The 20,336-nt window shown below is 41.3% G+C and overlaps 1 protein-coding gene across 1 annotated transcript in view; it reads right to left on the bottom strand.

The window, feature by feature from the left end:
• The window catches only part of gpr158b (G protein-coupled receptor 158b), a gene marked incomplete at both ends in the record, with an annotated part of 113,736 nt that overhangs the window by 90,223 nt on the left and 3,177 nt on the right, over positions 1-20,336 (bottom strand). The window contains one exon of the mRNA XM_079244339.1: positions 8,889-8,994. Within this exon, the coding sequence (XP_079100465.1) occupies positions 8,889-8,994 (106 nt within the window). The remainder of the gene's footprint in view (positions 1-8,888; positions 8,995-20,336) is intronic.

Genomic DNA, 20,336 nt, shown 5'->3' with positions numbered 1-20,336 from the left:
GCGTGAGAAGTTCAGCATGATTAACACGATGTTGTCCTTTCATTTTACTGATTAATATCAGATAACATCAGAATTCATCTGAATGTATAACTGCCTACTACATTTTAGAATATTAATTAGCTCAACATATTTAAATATAAGTGAATACCTAGTGAGAATGTTATACTTCTACAACATAAAGGATTTTATTTCATTTTGAAACAGATTTCCATATCTTCTCCTAACATGACGTAAGTAGCATGAGTGTGAAATGCTCTTTTCCTGTGTCGACCCATTGGACATGCTCTGAGATAAGACATGAATAAACCTGGAGTTAGTCTGATTCTGAGCAGACTTGTTCTCTGGAACTAGTTACCATGGTAACTCAGCTGGGACTCATTTAAACCCTGATGATGGAAAGGAACTCTCACTTTGATGAGCCAGATTTATCTAAATAAGCAAGATTTTCCCTTAATCCTGCTTCATGGAATATTCCCCTTTTGTCTCCGTCTATGTTTTATTTATCTTCCTTCAGTATGATCCACATTCATATGAGATAGAGAGAAGTTTTGTTGTGGCACGAGTAATACATCTTAAAATCATCTTTATCTTCTTCAGATATAAGTCCAGTCGCTCCTTTCAGGCTGCAGGTATATTGTCCAAAAATCTAGGACAAGGTTTTTCCAAATGCTTGTGGATGTAGTTATATTTGGCTCTGTTTACTCCTTTTGTGGCGCTGCTTCTTTGTTTACTGCTGGCTCGACAACAGTTTGTCTCTCTGGGAAAATAAAGACATCTGGGATCCTTGCAAGATATTTACAGGACACAAAGCAGAAAAGGCTACTTTTGTTCAGGGTTATTTCTCTTGTGAATGAAACAAACATGCTCTTATGACGTCTATAAATAAATAAATAGAAAAAGATTGCAAAGCATATTTTACAAAAAAAGAGGGCATTTTTTTTCTCCATCAAGAGTTTCTCAACTACAAAGAACAAACTGCAGGTCAAACAGTAAAGTTGTTTAGCTGCAGACTGACTGAACTAGTTCCAATGTGAAAGGAAAAGCAGCGCATTGTGGTGATCGCATCACATCTCTAGAAGGTTATTATTATGTTTCTGTGAGACTGAGCCTCGGGGCTTGTTTGTGCTGGGAGGAGAACGCAATGAGCCTCACAGACTTTCCACAGCTCATTTCCAGAAAAATGTATTTAGCAAAAATTCAGCAAAATGAACTGTTTAGTGAAGATATTTCAGCTAAAAACCTTTCCTTCCTCCCGGGTGTTATATCTGGGGAGTACTGAAACACTGTTTCAGCAGCTAAATCTTCTTTTTCAGGTTGTTTCCAAATGCACAGTGTTCAAGCTTTGGTTTGAACCAAACAAGCAGGTAAAGTCTAGAAAAAACCCACATAAACATACACTACAGTAGACGCAAGGCTGACTGAATAAACAGTAGTACCAAGTAAATAACGACATCAGGAAGCTGGTGACAGAAAGAAAGCAGTGAAGTGCTGAAATGACAAATGTTCGCAACCCAAAGAAACAAGATACTCAACATTTCATATTCATAAACACAATTACAAGCCACTCTGACAGTTTTACAGCAACAGCTGCTCCTCAGTCATTGTGAGTCCGGTTCATTAAGCATTAACTCAAACAGCTTATTTTTCTGCTTGTTTAAGAAACTTCGACTTGCATTTTATCTGAATCCCTTTGCTTCTATTCCAATGATGACATCTCTATCGCTTTCATATAAAACTGTATGATTCACACTCCTCGTCATGTAACAGATTTTATTGGCAGACTGAACCACAGAGGTTGGCGAGGAGCATTTCTGCTTCAGAGATCATCTTAGCGACATGTGTGCTGAGCTTAACGCTGTAACAGTAGCCCCCCCCTCTGCTGGTACTAAACAGTTATGATGAGTAAAGTTACCACGTTTGGAGTTAAATGCCTAAAATAGGACGACTGACCAAAAAAAGAAGAAGTTTAAACTCATTTTTCCTCTTTATCATTATGTGAAATCACTGGAAAACAACGTGGAGCCGCATGGATGGTTAATATCTGGAATGGTTTTCAAGAACAAACAGAATTAAAACCGCAAGCGGTGATATAGGCCCTCGCACCATGGCGCCGCTCGGCATAATGCCACTGCCTCCCCTGGCAACATCCTTCCCATGCCTCTCTCAACCTAAAGTGCAGCCAGACTGCACTTCAGGCCATTTAGGCCTTATGAAGGGTCACTTCCTGTCACCAAGGGGCGGGGCTAATTTATAATCTAATTATTGACATGCAGAAATGTGAAGGATATGACTGACATCATCTGTAGCAAATTTGGTGCAGGTTGGTCGTTTTTTGTGGGAGTTATGTCAGTTTTCCTTTTCGTTGCATCACATCTGCTTTGCTGCCCCGCCTCTCCTAAATGATATCCCCTATTAAAAGAAATAGCACAACTTTTAATCACACATGCCTCTTGAGCATCCTGACTCATTTGGGTTAAAGTTAGATAAAAAAAATCTTAGCAGGACTTCCTCAAAATGCATGGCAAAGAAAATGACAGAAATGACCCCGAAAATGGCACCTTTTTCAACATGGCCGACTTCCTGTTTGATTTAGCCCATATGTCCCAGAGACTTTTTTGAAGGTACTGGAAGCATCTACAAGTGTGCTGAATTTTATCCATGTCAGTCCATGTAGTGGGCGGGGCTGATTGATTGAAATATTGTAGGGGGCGCTATGGAGCCATTTACTATCTTTTCCACTATATTGTAATTTTACTCTATTAAGGACATAACTGTCATGACTCATGGCAAGTATGGTGAAGATCAACAATTTCATGGCTTTGTTACAGGTACTTCCTGGTTCATGATATCAGACACTTGTTGTTGCCAAGGGGTGGGGCTAATTCATAGTCATATTATTGCATTGTAGATTTTGTTCATCATGGGACTGGCATCAAATGTGTCGATTCCTGTGCTGATATGTTGTTTTATGTGGGAGTTTTAGCAATAAGTCTTTGTTAATGAGACATAAAACTTTGAGGGCCCGCCCCTCCTAAACTAAATCTTCTATTAGAAAAAAGAATACAACTTTAAATCACACATGCCTCCTGAGCATCCTGTGCAAGTTGGGTGTCAGTTGGACAATATCCCTAGGAGGAGTTGTTTAAAATGCATGGCAAAGAAATGACCCCAAATATGGCACCTTTTTCAACATGGCTGACTTCCTGTTGGTTTTGGCAAAAATGTCCAAGAGACTTTTTTGAAGGTACTGGAAGGTTCTCCAACTGTGCTGAATTTTATCCATGTCGGTCCATGTAGTGGGCGGGGCTGATTGATTGAAATTTTGTAGGGGGCGCTATGGAGACATGCTCCATTTATTCCATAATGTTTCAATGGGGCTTAGTTCAGGGCCTTACTGTCATCAGTCATGGCAAGTATGGTGGCGGTCCAAGGTTCCATGGCTTGGTCACAGGTACTTCCTGTTTCATGGCGTTGGACCGCCATTCGCCATGTCCTGTTTAGCGTAGCGACTTGAGGTTTTTATTGTGGCATCATGAAAGGGTTTGACATGTTTTGGAGGAGTCTCAAGTGTTTGGGACCATTTGCTTAGAAGCATGACCCTCAAACATGGAAAAAACCACTTCCTGTTGTAAGTGGGCGGGGCTTAGGTCTACACCAGCAATGGTCACATTAATCTGTTCAGGACTGATCCCTTATTAATCCCTATAAGTTTTAGGGTGATCAGATCAAAATTGACAATTTTATAGTGATTTATGATGTCACGCCGCCGCATGGAACTTCGCCATGGCGTCATGGGCACGCCGTGCAGCGCAGAGCAGCGTCCTTTATAAGATCTCTTCACCAACATGTTTTGTAATGCCTGAGTGAATTTGGTGTCCACCAAGCCAGAGTTATGGGTGTGTGAGCAAAAAACAACACTTTTGACCTCCAGGGGGCGTGGCTATTTCATAATCAAAATATTGACATATAGAACTCTGTAGGAGGGGACTGCCATCATATCTAGCAAATTTGGTGCAGAAATGTTGCTTTATGTGGGAGTTATATCCGTTTAATTTTTCATGGCGAGACATCAAACTTTGAGGCCCCGCCCCTCGTAAACTAAGTCTCCTATTAGAAGAAATAACACAACATTTAATCACACATGTCTCCTGAACATCCTGAGCAATTTGTGGCTCAGTGGGATAAAAGCTCTAGGACGAGTTCGTTAAAATGCGAGGTGCTAAAACGCCAAAATATTGACTTTGACCTAAAATGGCCGCCTTCCTGTCGACATTTCACCATGACATTAAGGGGATTTTTTCTTCACCCTAGCATGTAGATCATGTGTATGAATTTTCATAAAGATTAATGACATGCAGTGGCGGGGCACCTAAAATAGGTGGCGCTCTCATTCAGTTTCGCCCAAACATTCTGGAGCACCTCAAAATATCAAATTTTTCGTATTCCCTTGGGGGGGTACGCAAAATTTGGTGAGTTTTCGAGCACGTTCAGGCCTCCAAAAAAGCACGCGAAGTGTCCGAATAAAAATAATAATAAACACTGCAAATACAATAGGTCTTCGCACCGCCAAGGTGCTCGGGCCTAATTAAAAAAAAATTTGAGCAAATAATTGAGACTTTAAAAAGAAGAAGTTAATTATAATGTAACAACAGCTAAATTGTTGAACTTTGTAACAGTAGTGTTTATAACAAACACTTAGTTTCGGTTTATTTCTACAATTTCTTTAAAAGAAATTCATCAAAGTTGTTGCAAATTTACTTCTACCAAATGGCAGAGCAGGACCTTAAAGCGTTAGAAAGAACACAATATAAAGAATAAAAGTATATACTTTAAAGTATGTATAAGTTTTTAACATAATATTATGCAATTAGTTTCAGAATGTGTATCAAACATAATACGTATGGCCGTAAAGGGCAAACAGTCTCTAGTTTATTCCTGGGAGTGTTTCAGAGAGAGAAAGTCTTCGTGAGTGTTGACATGTGAGCTGTGGGTTTTAGTCCATGTTTGTAAGTGTGTGTGTGTGTGTGTGTGTGTGTGTGTGTCATCCGCTGGTGCTGCCAACAATGACACAACAACTGAATGCTACATGTTGATCTCTGGTGATTTCAACCACATCCTTCTTTCTTTCTCTCTCTCTCTCTCTCTCTCTCTCTATTTTACACCTCCAACATTACCAAAGTCTGTTCACTGATTTTTTTTATTCATCATTTTTTTGCATTTACTTTTTTTCTGCAACATTTTATTTCTCTTTGGAGTCAGTTTGGAGTTAGCTTGGTAATAAACCTGTCAGAATCCACAGCACATTTCAAGTTCACACTCACTTTCCCACTCAACCTGCCACCCCGCTGTCATTTCCTTCATATATCTTGAATGGTTTTTCTTTGATTGGATAGTTTCACATCAAGCCATTTTTAATTCATTTCACTCTCGCTTCAGTTTACATCTGTCTCCTCTAATTCACAGTTTGACTTCTACCCATCTTCCAGCCCCACTGATTAATGTTTAACAAAGAAGCTTCTACCTTCGCTTACCTTGACACACAAACATTGTCAAGACAAAAAACAAAGTTTAACTCTTCTGCAGTCTTCCAGTGTTTTAATTCCTGCTACCTATGCAGCCACATGTTGTTCAGCCTGAAACAAATAACACTGCTGGCTCTGCACAGCTGTGATGGTGTGTGAAGACATTTAATTACAGATCCATAATGAGTGGTAAACTCTGCAATGATCCCTTCAGAATGACTCCCCTCCACAATGTTTTTTAAATCCAAATTTATTTACAGCATTTGGAAAAAGCGGAGGTTTTAACACAGAGACGGAGGGAAAGCAACAAATAAGCCGAAAGAAAACATAAATCCGTATCAATCTAAACACGACACACCTAATTCAAAGCACTTTGATCCCTGCGCTGAGATACGGACAGCCAAGAATAGCCTTGGTAAGTAAACGGCTGTCTCTGTCCATCACTGGGATGATAATAAAAAGACTCCACACAAACACCATCTGCACTCAGGTTCTGAACAGAAGTACGGTACTCTCAGCATCAGATTGAAGCAGAGGGAGACATGTTTATAGAAATGGAACGCTGCAGATGGTAACATGAAGACAAACATGAAAGCCCCCCCCCCCCCCCCCCCCCCCCCCCCACACACACACACACACACACACATCATTACATACTAAAGAAGAAGAAGAAGATGCAGAGACAAAGAGTGTGGTCAATAATTCATCTCATTATGCTGCAATCCATTACACGGCATGCATAACACATTATGGCAGCAACTCGCCATGCAAGCCTGAGCAGCCGCTTTCTGTAGCTGGACTCAGAGAGACTCCCTGCAATTCATCACATTAAACCAACACATCAGCACAGACATGAGGGAAATGCACAGCAGAGCAATCGCACATGGAAACAGCACACAGACACATAAAACAGACATTTCTGTTTGCCGATCACGCAGAGCGATACAACGTCATGCACACCCACTGGTCTCTTTATTAGATCCAGTTTCTGATTGGGTCCAGAAGTGACTTCAGAACTGCTTTAATTGTCGGTGGCAGAGACACAACAAGGTGCTGGAAACGTTTTTCTGAGATTTTGCTCCGTGATAGCATCATGCAGTCGCTGCAGATTTATAAGCTGCACATCTATTATGCAAATCCACCACTTCCCAAAGATGCTCGTTTGAGTTGAGAGCTGTTAAATGTGGAGGTACTGAACTGGTGCTGAGGGGGCCAATGTGTGCAAAGGAAACGTCTTCCACACCATTACACCACCAGCAGCATGTACCGATAATGCAAGGCAGGATGCATGTTTTCATGGTGTTTATGCCAAAATTCTGACTCTACCATCTTAATGCTAAAGCTGAAAAGGAGACTCATCAGATAAATCAGCATTTTTCCATCTTTTACTGTCCAGCTTTGGTGAATCGGCATAAATGAAGCATCAGTTTACTGTTCTTAGCTTAGACAAATGATGTGGTCTTCTCCCGCTGTAACCCACCTGTTTTAATGTTGAACATGTTGTGTGTTTACAGACAGTTTTCTGCATGCCTTGGTTGGAACCAAGGGTTATTTTTTCCATTAGCATTGCCTTTCTATCATCTCCAACCAGTCTGCTCATTTTCTTCTGATCTCTTTAACAATAACAAGACTTTTTCATTCATACAGCTTGTGCAACCAGGATGTTTTCTCTGTGAAGCTCTGCGCTGGTTGTGTGTGAAAATCCCAGCAGATCAGCAGTTTCTGAAATACTCAGAACAGTCCATTTTGTACCAACAAGCATCCCTTCTTTAACATTCTTAAATCCCCCTTTTTCCTGATTGTGATGCTTTGTATAATATACAGAAAACAAGCATATTTGTCTGCTTTCAGGTTAATAGTGTATGTCAGCGGTTGGTTTTATCTGCGATTTCACACTTATAAAAACACTTTTCATACATGTCATCACAACAATCCCAAAAACTCTGCATGATCTGGGCTAGAGACACTTAGTGAAGTGTGTGCTTCGCTTTCCAACACATTTTACCACGTGATAATTGCGACTGCTGGAACGATGGCAGAGGCTGTCTCTTAGCCAGATCACATGACAACGTTGAGTCAGGTATGGATTTCTGTGTGCACCATATCAGGCCACAACAGATTAGAGATAATGATTTAGATTATCCTTAAATTATTCTCCAAATGCCATCATGAGGAGCTACTGGGAGATATATTATATACATATACATATATATATATATATATATATATATATATATATATATATATATATATATATATATATATATATATATATATATATATATATAGAGAGAGAGAGAGAGAGAGAGAGAGAGAGAGAGAGAGAGAGAGAGAGAGAGATAGATAGATAGATAGATAGATAGATAGATAGATCTTGTTTTCACTAGACGACTGATTATTCCAAATGCAGTGTCATGAAGGGACAGAAGCCGATCCCAGCTGGTCTATCACAGAACAAACAGACAGACTGACCAGACTGAAATCTGCCTAACATTCACATGTTTGGACTGGGAGGAAACTGGGGAAGAACTCATGCATACAAATCCTACACAGGTTCTCCCAGAAACCGGTTGTCCGTTTACTGATATGAATTTAATTAAAAAAAAAAAAAAAAAAGAAGAAGAAGAAGAAGAAGAAGACTGTACATTGATAAATTGTACTGGCTCTTATTGAGTGTGTTTGTGGTCCACTGGGAGCTGTGCTGGTTTCCAGTCTAACTGCTGCAGGAATCAAAAACCTACTACTCCTGCTCCTCCTCTCTATGGATGAAGCGGTCAGTCTCTGAAGGAGCTCTGCAGGTTAACAGTGTCCTTCAACATGGATGAGAGTTTCACCATCATCCTCTTCTTTCCCACCATCTCAGGTCCTGGGTGCAAGAAGCATCCCAGTACAGGGGTATTCTGAACTATGTCCCAGTACAGTCAAGCCAGCAGTAGATACAAGCTCAAGTTACATCCATTACTGATCAATTCATCCAACTTTTCTTTGATAAAGTTTGACAAGAGCTGAAATAGTGATGTGGTCTTTTACCAATCACTCATTAACAAAATGACATGTACATAATGACTTGCAGCCCCTCCCCAGCCACCATTTTGATCAATAAAATCAGGATTAATGCAGGAACCACTTACTTTTGAGCCCACCATTTCATTATCTCAAGACAACAAACTTTTCTCGAGATAAGGAGACAAATTCTTGGCTTCTGTGCATGTAGATGCACAGAAGCGATTTAAATAAAAGGAGTGTTAGCATTTAGATCAAAACACAGCTCTTAGTAAGTTTAGCCTTAAAGAAGTGAATGATTAGAAATGAAACAATTGTGTTTTTAATTGATGATAGTTTAGGATCGTAATAAAGGAGATTTACCTCCATACTCGTGAGATTACAGCGATGCGTCCCACCAAACCAGCCGCTGCTGGAGCACTGATCAATGTCTACGTCCTGTAGGTTCACATCCACACGAACGACACCCCTGTCAGAGAGAAAGATGGACGTGAAGAGGAAGAGACAGGTGGAGACAGGAGCGAGAAGAAGACAGAGAAGAAAAGGTCATAAAAGTCATTAGGAGATTGAATTATAGGAAGAAAACAAAAGGACTAGAATTAACAGTGCAGAATGAGGCAAATGCTATCAGTCAGATAAAAGGAAGTACATCTCACATGAAAGAAAAGACTCAAAAAGAGGAATTTGAGTGGCTGCGTAGTGAAAAGAAGGGTAGACATGATGAAGTATCAAGAGAGAGCAAGGAAGAATGAGAGAAAGAGTTAAAATTGTAGAATGGATTTCTGAGGAAGACACAGAGACCAGAATGAAGAAATGAAAATAAAAAGACCAATTTGAACGATTCTCTGCAAAAGTCAGGTTAAATGTATTCGACTCAGCCGGAGAGGAGACAGAAATTGAAAGGAATTGATGAGACAGACTGAAAATGGGGCAGAAATTAAGAGTGATGGAGGTGAACATTGAAGATCATGAAGAGCGATAAAGGTAAAGAAAAAAGGAAACATGAGCAAAGCTGCTTTTCATTCAGTCGAGCTTCCTCTTCAGCATTTTCTGTGTTCTGTTTGCATCATTTTGAATTATGACTCCAATGATTTTTACATCACTGCACCCTGTTGGGATTCTGTGAAGACCATTTTACACCGTTTGTTATAGTTTTTGAGGTGTAAGATTGTCTTGCCAGCGACATGTTTCCTAAAAGTCCACTAGTTCCATTTAAATACTAGAAAAGCCTTTGAAGAGAGCAGACCTCCACCAACAAGCTCATTTCCACCTATACACCGTGAGCTCTGCTGTGCAAGCTAGCTATATATGTACACACATATATGTATATATATATATATATATATATATATATATATATATATATATATATATATATATATATATATATATATATATGTATATATATATGTATATATATATATATATATATATATATATATATATATATATATATATATATATATATACATATATATATATATATATACATATATATATATATAGAGAGAGAGAGAGAGAGAGAGAGAGATCTCAATATATATAGATATATTAGGGGTGGGAAAATTGAATCTAAAAATCGAAAATCAGGATTTTTTTTTTGCTTCACAATTTTAAAATCGATTTTCTTTCTTTTTTTTTTGTTAAAAAATCAGGGGGTTTTTTGTTGTTAAAAAAAATCAAATTTTTTTCCAACTAAATAAAAATTTTGTCATTTTTATTGTGTTTATTGATCTTTAACTTGTCTTCTTGGGCTTTATAGCAGCAGAGTGATGGTCCGGCTACTGTGTTGTTGTTTTTCTCATTGAAATCAAGAAAAATGATGAGACAAAAAAAAAGTTTTGTACATTTATATTGTTTTTAATGTACAAAAATCAGCTATATCGAAGAATTGGGAGAATCACAATTTAAGTCGAATCGGGACCCAAAAATATCGGAATCCAAAGTATATTGTCACAGCCCTAACATATAGATAGACTGATAGATACATAGATAGATAGATAGACTGATAGATAGATAGATAGATAGATAGATAGATAGATAGATAGATAGATAGATAGATAGATAGATAGATGGATAGATAGATAGATAGATAGATAGAGGTAAATGTGTGTGTGTGTGTGTGTGTGTGTGTGTGTGTGTGTGTGTGTGTGTGTGTGTGTGTACGGTTCATATTTTGTTTATTGTTTGTTGATGTGTCGGTGTGATGGCACAGGTAAAAACTAAGTCTGAATAATCCCATAAGAGATGACTTGTGTTGGACAGCCAGACACCAAAATAATATCCATTCATCCAATCACAAGATCACGTTTTAGGTATTTTTGGTGCATTTTCTTGCACCTCAGCAAACATCAATACAACTTTTAACCCATCTGGTGTGCCAACTGCAGCTGTGTCCTGCAGGGCACAATTTTAGTTTAAAGGCATTTTCACATCAATACTGATAAAAAGAGAGTCTTTTCATGCTTGTATACAAACAGAAGTTAAATATATGGAAACTGCTGATCTATGCAGCAGTGAGTCATCAAATAGCCATACTGAGAAGTGAATGAGGTTAAAGACTGACTGTCAAGAGTTGTTACTGCAATACCGCATGAGAGGAACACTGGCTGGGAGTTAAACTGATGTAGTTAAGCTCACTTTAGCATAACCTGCTGGAACTGGAGCCCTGCCCAGTTTCTACATCTGTCCAGTCTGGCTTTCTCTGTCTCTCTCTCCATTTCTGTCTATTACACATATACACTCCAACACACATGTAAAGGATGGTTAGTCTTCTCTGATTTCCCATCTCCAGTCTATTTCTCCACTAAAAAGAAAGGCTGAATGCTTGCATTTATTCTCCACACTCTTTGTTGTGGCGCGTAGCCTGTCACTGTTACCCCCATCTGCCTGTTGGCAAGTGGAGCAAAGAACTGTGGAGAAAAGCTTTGGCCATTGCCTTCCACTAAGCACACAAGCAGACAAAAAGAGAGGAGAGAAAATGTGTCGATAAGACTGTCAATCCATTTAGTTGCAAAATTATCAAACTTTATATATGTTCTAAATCGCAGACAGACATTTCTTTATATCAACATGGAAAGAAAAAAATTTGCTTGCTTCCTGCTAATGTATACACACACTGGCCACTTTATTCAGGACAAATAGCAGATCAGCCAATCACATGGCAGCAACTCAATGCATTTAGGAATTTAGACACGGTTTGACAACTTGCTGAAGTTCAAGCTGAGTGTCAGAATGAGGAAGAAAGGGGATTGAGGTGACTGTATGTGGCATGGTTGTTGGCGGAGATGAACTGTTGACCTGTCCAGGGTTTCTCCCATTGGCTGGAATGTATTGGGCAACGCTCCAGTCCCACTTTGTCACCACATTAAAATATGAAGACGTAAAAAATGGATGGATGGTAGCTGGTACTAGATGGGTTGCTCTGAGTATCTCACAAATTGCTGATTTACTAGGAATTCCACATCATCTCTAGGGTTTACAGAGAATGGTTGGAAAAAGAGAAAACATCTATTGATCAGAAATTGTCTGGACCAAAGTGTATTATTGATGTCAGAGGAGAATGGGCAGTCACCTGTCAGAGGGAGAGCTTTTACTTCCACCTGCTACAGAGATTCAACCATGTCCCTAGACATGTTGGGGATGTTGAGTCTGAGTGGACTATGTTGGACACACTTTCCCATTGGATTTAATAGGAAAGCGTGTCCAAACTTTTGACTGTTGGTATATCTCAAGGTCTTGTTCACTAGGGAAGGATGGAGCATGAGATTAACAGACAGATAAGTGTGGCGTCTGCAGTAATGCAGACTCTCTGCTGGTCTGTGGTGGCAAAGAAGGAGCTGAACCTGAAGATGAAGCTCCCGATTTACTGGTTGATCTGTACTCCTACACTGACCTATGGTCACAAGATTTGGGTATTGACCGAAAAAAACAAGTAACCGAAACAAGCAAATGCATGGAGCTAAAATGAGCCATCCTTTTCGGGATGGCCGGGCTCTCCCTTTGAGATAGGGTGAAAAGCTCAGTTATCTGGGATTGGCTCGGTGGAAAGCTGCTGCTCTTCTGCAAAGAGGAGCCATAGAGCATCTGGTTTGGATGCCTCCTGAATTTCTCCCTGTTGAAGGATGGGAGGAGACCCCAGGAAAGACCCAGGACACACTGAAGGAATTTAATCTCTTCGCCGACCTGAGAACACCTTGGAATCCTCCCCAATGAGTGAATGAGGCAGTGGAATGGGAAGCCTGGGCTTCCCTGCTTAGCTAATGCTTTATGAGAAAAAGAAAGTTACTGGTTTTTTACTAGACATCAAGTTTTCATTTGATACCTCCTGTTCGCAACATTACTTCCATATTATCTCCTTTATCATCCTGGCTGAGGTGAGTTGTGTAGCTGTTTCAGTGATGCTACGATTTGTTTATCATAGCCTCCGGTAAAGTCTCAGCTTTAATGTATTTCTTACAGATGTCAAATATTGCTTTTTGCACCTTTATAGACAAGCACAAAGTTGTTCTGACAGTATGAAAGAAACAATCAGATCAACTTTAACAACTCTTCTGAATGAAAAGGAGGTTGTTTGTGGCAGCACCTTGAGTTAGCTGCTTTCCTCCCCTCATTATTCTGACATCCTGCTTCAAACTGTCGCTTTTAATTTGATAAAGTTTATAAAATATCAAATATAAAATAATTGTGTGACAATCTTGAAAGGACCTTGAAAACAGTAGAAAAAGATGAAAAAGAAGGAGTCTGATGTCTGATGAAGACTTGTTGGAACTTCACTATAGGACTGACTGATGGAGGAAATACGGGTTTGTACGTGTATACACTGAACACTTGGCCAAATATTTTATGTGTTTTTTCCCAACTTGACTTGACTCCTTCTGCTCTCCTCAGCCAATTATAACTGAGGACAGCCAAAGCCAAACAAGTCATTTACAACCCTATTTTTAATCTGACGGAAACATTCTAGCTTTCTAACTAACGTTTCCCTCGGGACGCTCTCTATAGACACAACTCAATCCAATTCGTTGTAGCCTTATTGTAATCAGGTTCAAAGAAATCGATTACATGATCCACATCAGTCCACTTTAAGGATAACTATCTCAGTATAATTCGTGTGGCAATGTAAAGTTATGCTATGTGTTCTAATAGTAATGAAGCATGTTCAACATAAAAAGTATTGGTTCAAGCCAAGAACCATGAGGAACCCCATGGCCTGCTGTGGTATGTGAGGGAGACACATCATTTACATGACAAAGTAGAATCTATCATACAAATATGATGAAAACCATCTTAACTACTTCAGTTGAGCCGAGTTTTCAGTAAGACGGATGCTGCTTGAGGAAAACAACTCTGCCGTATATTATAGTTGGTTTATTTCTAAAATAACCAACAGGCTTTTCTTTATATTCAGGATGAAGAGTTCCCAAGTGGTGTTGGAACTTGTTTGGCTTCTTACTTGACAATATTAGATGATGATGTGGTACTTTTACAAATTTGTCCAGTGCTAAAACTCCCTAGTTTAATTTAGTCTTGCTTACACCTCCCTGTGATAACCCTAGGCACCCCCTGGGGGGGCCCACTCCCCAGTTTGGGACCCACTGCAATACATTCATTCATTCATTTTCCAAACCACTTAATCCAATTCAGGGTCGTGGGGAAGCTGGAGCCTATCCCAGCTGTCTTTTTGGGCGAAGGCAGGGTACACCCTGGACAGCTCGCCAGTCCATTGCAGGGCGCCACTGCAATAATGTGTAAAAAAAAAACATTAAAAACAAGTCTATTTTAGAAAAAATACTTTATGATTTAAAAAAAAGTACTGCATTCACTACAGTTTGTGCTCATATGAGACTGTCACAACTTTACAAATGAGATTTAACACATGAGCTTTCTTACTTTCCCAATTCTAAGTGCCAAAAATCCCAGTCACTTGTAAAATGTCACAGTCATTTAAACAGAGTGTAAACCCTCTCGGCTGAGCAGGAACAGTCGATGGATTTAATGTTGAATTTCACTTGCCAAATTCATTTAATCACACTGAATATTTTCAGATGCCTAAAGCAACAGAAGCAAGCACCCCCACCCCTCCCCACCCCCTTTTTTAACACCCTCACCATGACATGTTGGTGGTAGTGTTTGTGCAATATCCCAGACAGACTCCCAATTATTTGTAGTGATGAACAAAGCATCCCACATAGACTCTGCTGTACCAGCAAATTGAAACTGAATGCACTCTAAGATAGATAACCTCCGAGCTGCTGCAAAAATCTTGTCAGAAAGTTATAATTAAGGAGCGTGATGATTTTGATTAAACTTGATATTTTAGTAACATCTTTATATCCATCATGCATGAACACTGTGAAATCAGAGTCCCTTAGAAGTCTAGTCCAGCTCTTGGTAATGTCATGAGGCTCTGAGAATGCCTGTCCCTGGGGCTGGTTAATGATGCAGCGCTTTCCACGTGGACACATCAGCGAGGTGGATGGATGTCTGGGTGAGCCATAAATCACAGCCCTGACACTGCAGTCTGAAGACCACTGTTGTGTCCAAAGTTGTGATCTCTCTGGTTTTACTCAGCAGGTTCCTGGAGGTGCAGCTGGAACTGGATCCACTGAAAGACAGGAACTCTGCAGAATACCTAGCAATGTGTTGAATGTGTGATGTCTTAAAAGGTTTGCTCCTTGTTACACGTGTTTCCAAGGCAAAGCATACAACACCTGGTCATTACACAGAAAGAAAAGTGCTATTTAGGGAAAGTGCAAAATGACATGAAACCTGACTCTTTACCTAGTATAATATGTTCCAGTCTCCTTGGCAGCACAGCAGGCAGATGTAATTCTGCATCGGATAACAAAGACCAGGCACCACTGGTGAAACTGTGCCTACACTGCCAGTTTGCTTTCTCATATTGTATAGAATGTATAGGAACTACATGAAATGTCAGATTATTTCATACTTTTGTCTTGGTGCTCTATTGATTACTTGGCTTCCACACATTGCCAGTAAAATACAAGTCCAGTATGTGTGTACTTGTCATTCACTGCTGAGCCCACACAGCAACACTGAGTTCAGGGCTCTGGGGGGGATTCATCACTGCATCAGACCTGTTGCAACTGATTCTCAGTCCAGTTCACGTACCTTGTGGCATATCTCAGTCTTTCCTCCCTGCTTCTATTCCTTAATAATGACTTCTTGGCAGCATTTCTGATGAGGCCTCAGCGAACGATATGGATCGACTCCAGGTCCGGATGCAGCTCTTAGGTACCGTGTCAGATATTTGAGGGATTCTGTCCTATACTTACAGAAATACTTACAGAAATACCCTTTAGATATATAGTTTATCTGCTACAGATCTTTTTTTTTTGTCGGCCTGACACTTTAGTTTTTGTCCTCCACTAGTCCAGTTCCTTCAGGTTTTAAGACACATTACACACCACATGGGGTATGCCATGTTTTTCAGCAAATAGCTCTTTGGGAATCACCTTATTCTTGCAAAATAATTCTATTTAATGCCTGTTAAACTCTATTATCCTTGATATTTTCCCTATAAATGCAACTAAATGAATGGAAATGCCTTTGCAACAAGCTTCTTCCAAAAAAGTAGAATGCCTTAACATCACTAATTTGCTAAGTTTCCTGGCACTGGTTCATCCCCTTTCTTATGATTGAATGATTAAAATGATTCATACACCTACAACATCCCTCTGACCACATCCAAGTAGAAGTGCTGGAATGAAAATGCAAAAGCAGTCAAAGCTCAAAGAAGTTTAAAAGAAAGAAGTCTGGAGAACTGCTGATAAAGACCACTGCAAATGATTTCTAGAAGGTCTGGCTGCTTGGAAGGAAAATATCTGAAAGATTTAGGGGTGAATCAAGACATGTGCAGTCCAGTAAATTATGTTCACTGAAGAGATGAAACACAACTAGTGTGTGTTTACTTTTAATGATTAATTTAATCAACATAAACATGCTGACAGAGACATCTATGTTATTCTGCTTCTACTGGTGCCTCTGGAAGTGGTTTTTACATTGCTGATATGTCATTGTTTATTCATGACCATATTGATCATTTTCAGACACTGTGCGTGGAGCCTGGAAACATGAGATCCTTTGGTGTTTTTGTGCATCTAAGTGCTGCCCCCATCTCCCCCTTCCCACCTGACCACAACTTGCATAGATTCCTTCATGAGGCCTGCAGGACTCATTAGATTAAAGCTGCAGTCGTAAGGATGCACTGCAGCTTTGACAGGCAGAGTTATTAAATAAGGAAGGTCTACCGGTGTCTTTGAAGATGCTTTTACTCCATCTGGTTCTACACTGTAAATATAACATGCATCTGCATAGCTATACAATGTTATAGAATATATTTATTGGATATAAGTAATTTTTAGTCTTAAATAAATCATGATTATTAGTATTATTACCATACCTGTATGATAAATTTACATTGGGATCAATAAAGTTTTTTATTTCATTTTATGAACATTAGATGGCAAAATGTTGAATACATTTATTTATTCTTTCATTTTCTGAAATTGCTTAGTCCGACTAAGGGTCGCGTCGAAGCTGGAGCCTATCCCAGCTGTCTTTGGGTAAAAGGTAGGGAACACCCCGGACAGGTCACCAGTCCATCGCAGGGCCTGATGAGTAAACTGACTTACTTAATTTAATGTAAATAAGATGAAAACATAGAAAATGTGATGTGTTTTTTTGCACAATATTGTTGTGTGTTATTGTATAAAACCTTGCACTTTTACTTTGCTTAGAGATTTCACCCAGTATGGTTTTTTGTTTTGTTTTGTTTTGTTTTTTTTTTATTGACCAATAAAGAAAAGCACACAAAAAGATTCTAAATGATTTCAGTAAGAGGTAAAAACATTTAGGTCAACTACTGTATGTCAGTTTTCCAATCATACAAACTAAAAAGTGTTAAATAATTGCCTCATGTCACTGTGACGTCATGATAGGATATTTTGTGTTTCTCTTTAGTTCTAGTTCCCTGTTTTGGTTTGTAGTTTTCCTTTTTTAGTTCTCTCATGTCTAGGTTCCTGTTCATTAGTTCACCTGGTTTGATTTTCTGATTCGTTTCACCTGTGTCTAGTTACTTCCTCTGTGTATTTACACCCCTTATTTTGTGTGTTCAGTTGCTGGATCATTGGGTGAGCTTACGGAGTCCTTCCTGATCAGCTTAAAACAGGCTTTAACCTGCATCCCAGTCTCTTGTCTCTGTGTTTTGGTCCACACCTTCACCGCCACCATGACATGTGAACTGAGTTGTAAAACTAAAAATTCTAACCACTAGTAAAATTTAAAATCTAGTTAGATATTGCTTGGCAAGGGTATTGATCAATGCCACTTTGGTGTCTGTTCACAGCTTTCCATTTTCATCAGGCACTGCAACGGGCAGCTGTTTACCAACTTTAGCGACTTTGTTGCTACATTTAGCCAGTTTTCAGACCTCTCTGACGACTCTTTACAATAAACAGCCAGCGACCAACCAAGCAACGTTTTCTGGAGTTTTTGACTTCAGGAGACTTACGTTGAAGCAGGAATGTTTTCATTCTTCTCAATGAGCAGCACGTGCTGCTGCAGGGTGCGCCCTCATCCTAAAGCTCTCACTACCATACACTGTATGCTCACAACAGGCTAATTCATTGGTTTTTTTAAAATAATTTTTATAACACAATCCATCCATCCATTCATCTTCTGCCGCTTATCCGGGGTCGGGTCGCGGGGGCAGCAGCCTAAGCAGGGAAGCCCAGACTTCCCTCTCCCCAGCCACATTTGCCAACTCTGCGGGGGGGATCCCGTGGCGTTCCCAGGCCAGCCGAGAGATATAATCCCTCCAGCGTGTCCTGGGTCTTCCCCGGGGTCTCCTCCCAGAGGGATGTGCCTGGAACACCTCACCAGGGAGGCATCCATGAGGCATCCTGACCAGATGCCTGAGCCACCTCAACTGGTTCCTCTCGATGTGGAGGAGCAGCGGCTCTACACTGAGCCCCTCCCGGATGACCGAGCTCCTCACCCTATCTCTAAGGAAGAGTCCAGCCACTCTGCGGAGGAAACTCATTTCAGCCGCCTGTATACGAGATCTCGTTTTTTCAGCCACAGCTCATGACCATAGGTGAGGGTAGGAACGTAGATCGACTGGTAAATTGAGAGCTTCACCTTCTGGCTCAGCTCCTTCTTCACCACGACAGACCGGCGCAGAGCCCGCATTACTGCAGACGCCGCACCGATCCGTCTGTCGATCTCGCGCTCCATCCTTCCCTCACTCGTGAACAAGACCTCGAGATATTTAAACTCCTCCACTTGAGGCAGGACCTGACCCCCGACCTGGAGAGGGCAATCCACCCTATTCCGGCTGAGGACCATGGTCTCAGATTTGGAGGTGCTGATTCTCATCCCAGCCGCTTCACACTTGGCAGCGAATCGCTCAAGCGAGAGCTGGAGATCACGACCAGATGAAGCCAACAGGACCACGTCATCCGCAAAAGGCAGGGACCCAATCCTGAGGCCACCAAGTCGGATCCCCTCAACACCTCGGCTGTGCCTAGAAATTCTGTCCATATAAGTTATGAACAGAATTGGTGATAAAGGGCAGCCTTGGCGGAGTCCAACCCCCACCCGAAACGAATCCGACTTACTACCGGCAATGCGGACCAAGCTCTGATACCTGTCGTACAGGGACCGGACAGCTCGTACAAGGGGGTCCGGTACCCCATACTCCCGGAGTACCCCCCACAGGAGCCCGCGGGGGACACGGTCGAATGCCTTCTCCAGGTCCACAAAACACATGTAGACTGGTTGGGCAAACTCCCATGCCCCCTCCAGGACCCCAAAGAGGGTAAAGAGCTGGTCCACTGTTCCGCGACCAGGACGAAAACCACACTGCTCCTCCTCAATCCGGGATTCGACTATCCGGCGGACCCTCCTCTCCAGGACCCCTGAATAGACCTTACCAGGGAGGCTGAGGAGTGTGATTCCCCTGTAATTGGAACACACCCTTCTTAAAAAGGGGGACCACCACCCCAGTCTGCCAATCCAGCGGTACTGCCCCTGATGTCCACGCGATGCTGCAGAGGCGTGTCAGCCAGGACAGCCCCACACCATCCAGAGCCTTAAGGAACTCCGGGCGGATCTCATCCACCCCCGGGGCCTTGCCGCCAAGGAGCTTTTTGACCACCTCAGCGACTTCAGCCCCAGAGATAGGAGAGTCCACCCCTGAGTCCACCAGCTCCGCTTCCTCATCGGAAGACGTGTTGGTAGGATTGAGAAGGTCTTCGAAGTATTCCTTCCACCGACCCACTACGTCCCGAGTTGAGGTCAGCAGCTCCCCACCTCCACTGTACACAGTATTGATGGAGCACTGCTTCCCCCTCCTGAGCCGCCGGATGGTGGACCAGAATCTCCTCGAAGCCGTCCGGAAGTTTTTCTCCATGGCCTCGCCGAGCTCCTCCCATGCCCGAGTTTTTGCCTCGGCAACAGCCGAAGCCGCATGCCGCTTAGCCCGTCGGTACCCATCAGCTGCCTCCAGAGTCCCACAGGCCAAGAAGGCCCGATAGGACTCCTTTTCAGCTTGACGGCATCCCTCACTGCTGGTGTCCACCAACGAGTCCTGGGATTACCGCCACGACAGGCATCAACGACCTTACAGCCACAGCTCCGGCCGGCCGCCTCAGCAATAGAGGCATGGAACACAGCCCATTCGGACTCAATGTCCCCCGCCTCACTCGGGACATGTTCGAAGCTCTGCTGAAGGTGGGAGTATAACACAATCGAACAAAAAAATGCAGAAATTAAACTGATAAGTCA

Source organism: Telmatherina bonti (assembly GCF_933228915.1).
Source record: "Telmatherina bonti genome assembly, chromosome: 7".
In the NCBI taxonomy this organism is placed as follows: Eukaryota; Metazoa; Chordata; class Actinopteri; order Atheriniformes; family Telmatherinidae; genus Telmatherina; species Telmatherina bonti.
The sequence above is the reverse complement of the archived record's forward strand: the minus strand, read 5'-3'. Positions and strand labels throughout refer to the sequence as shown.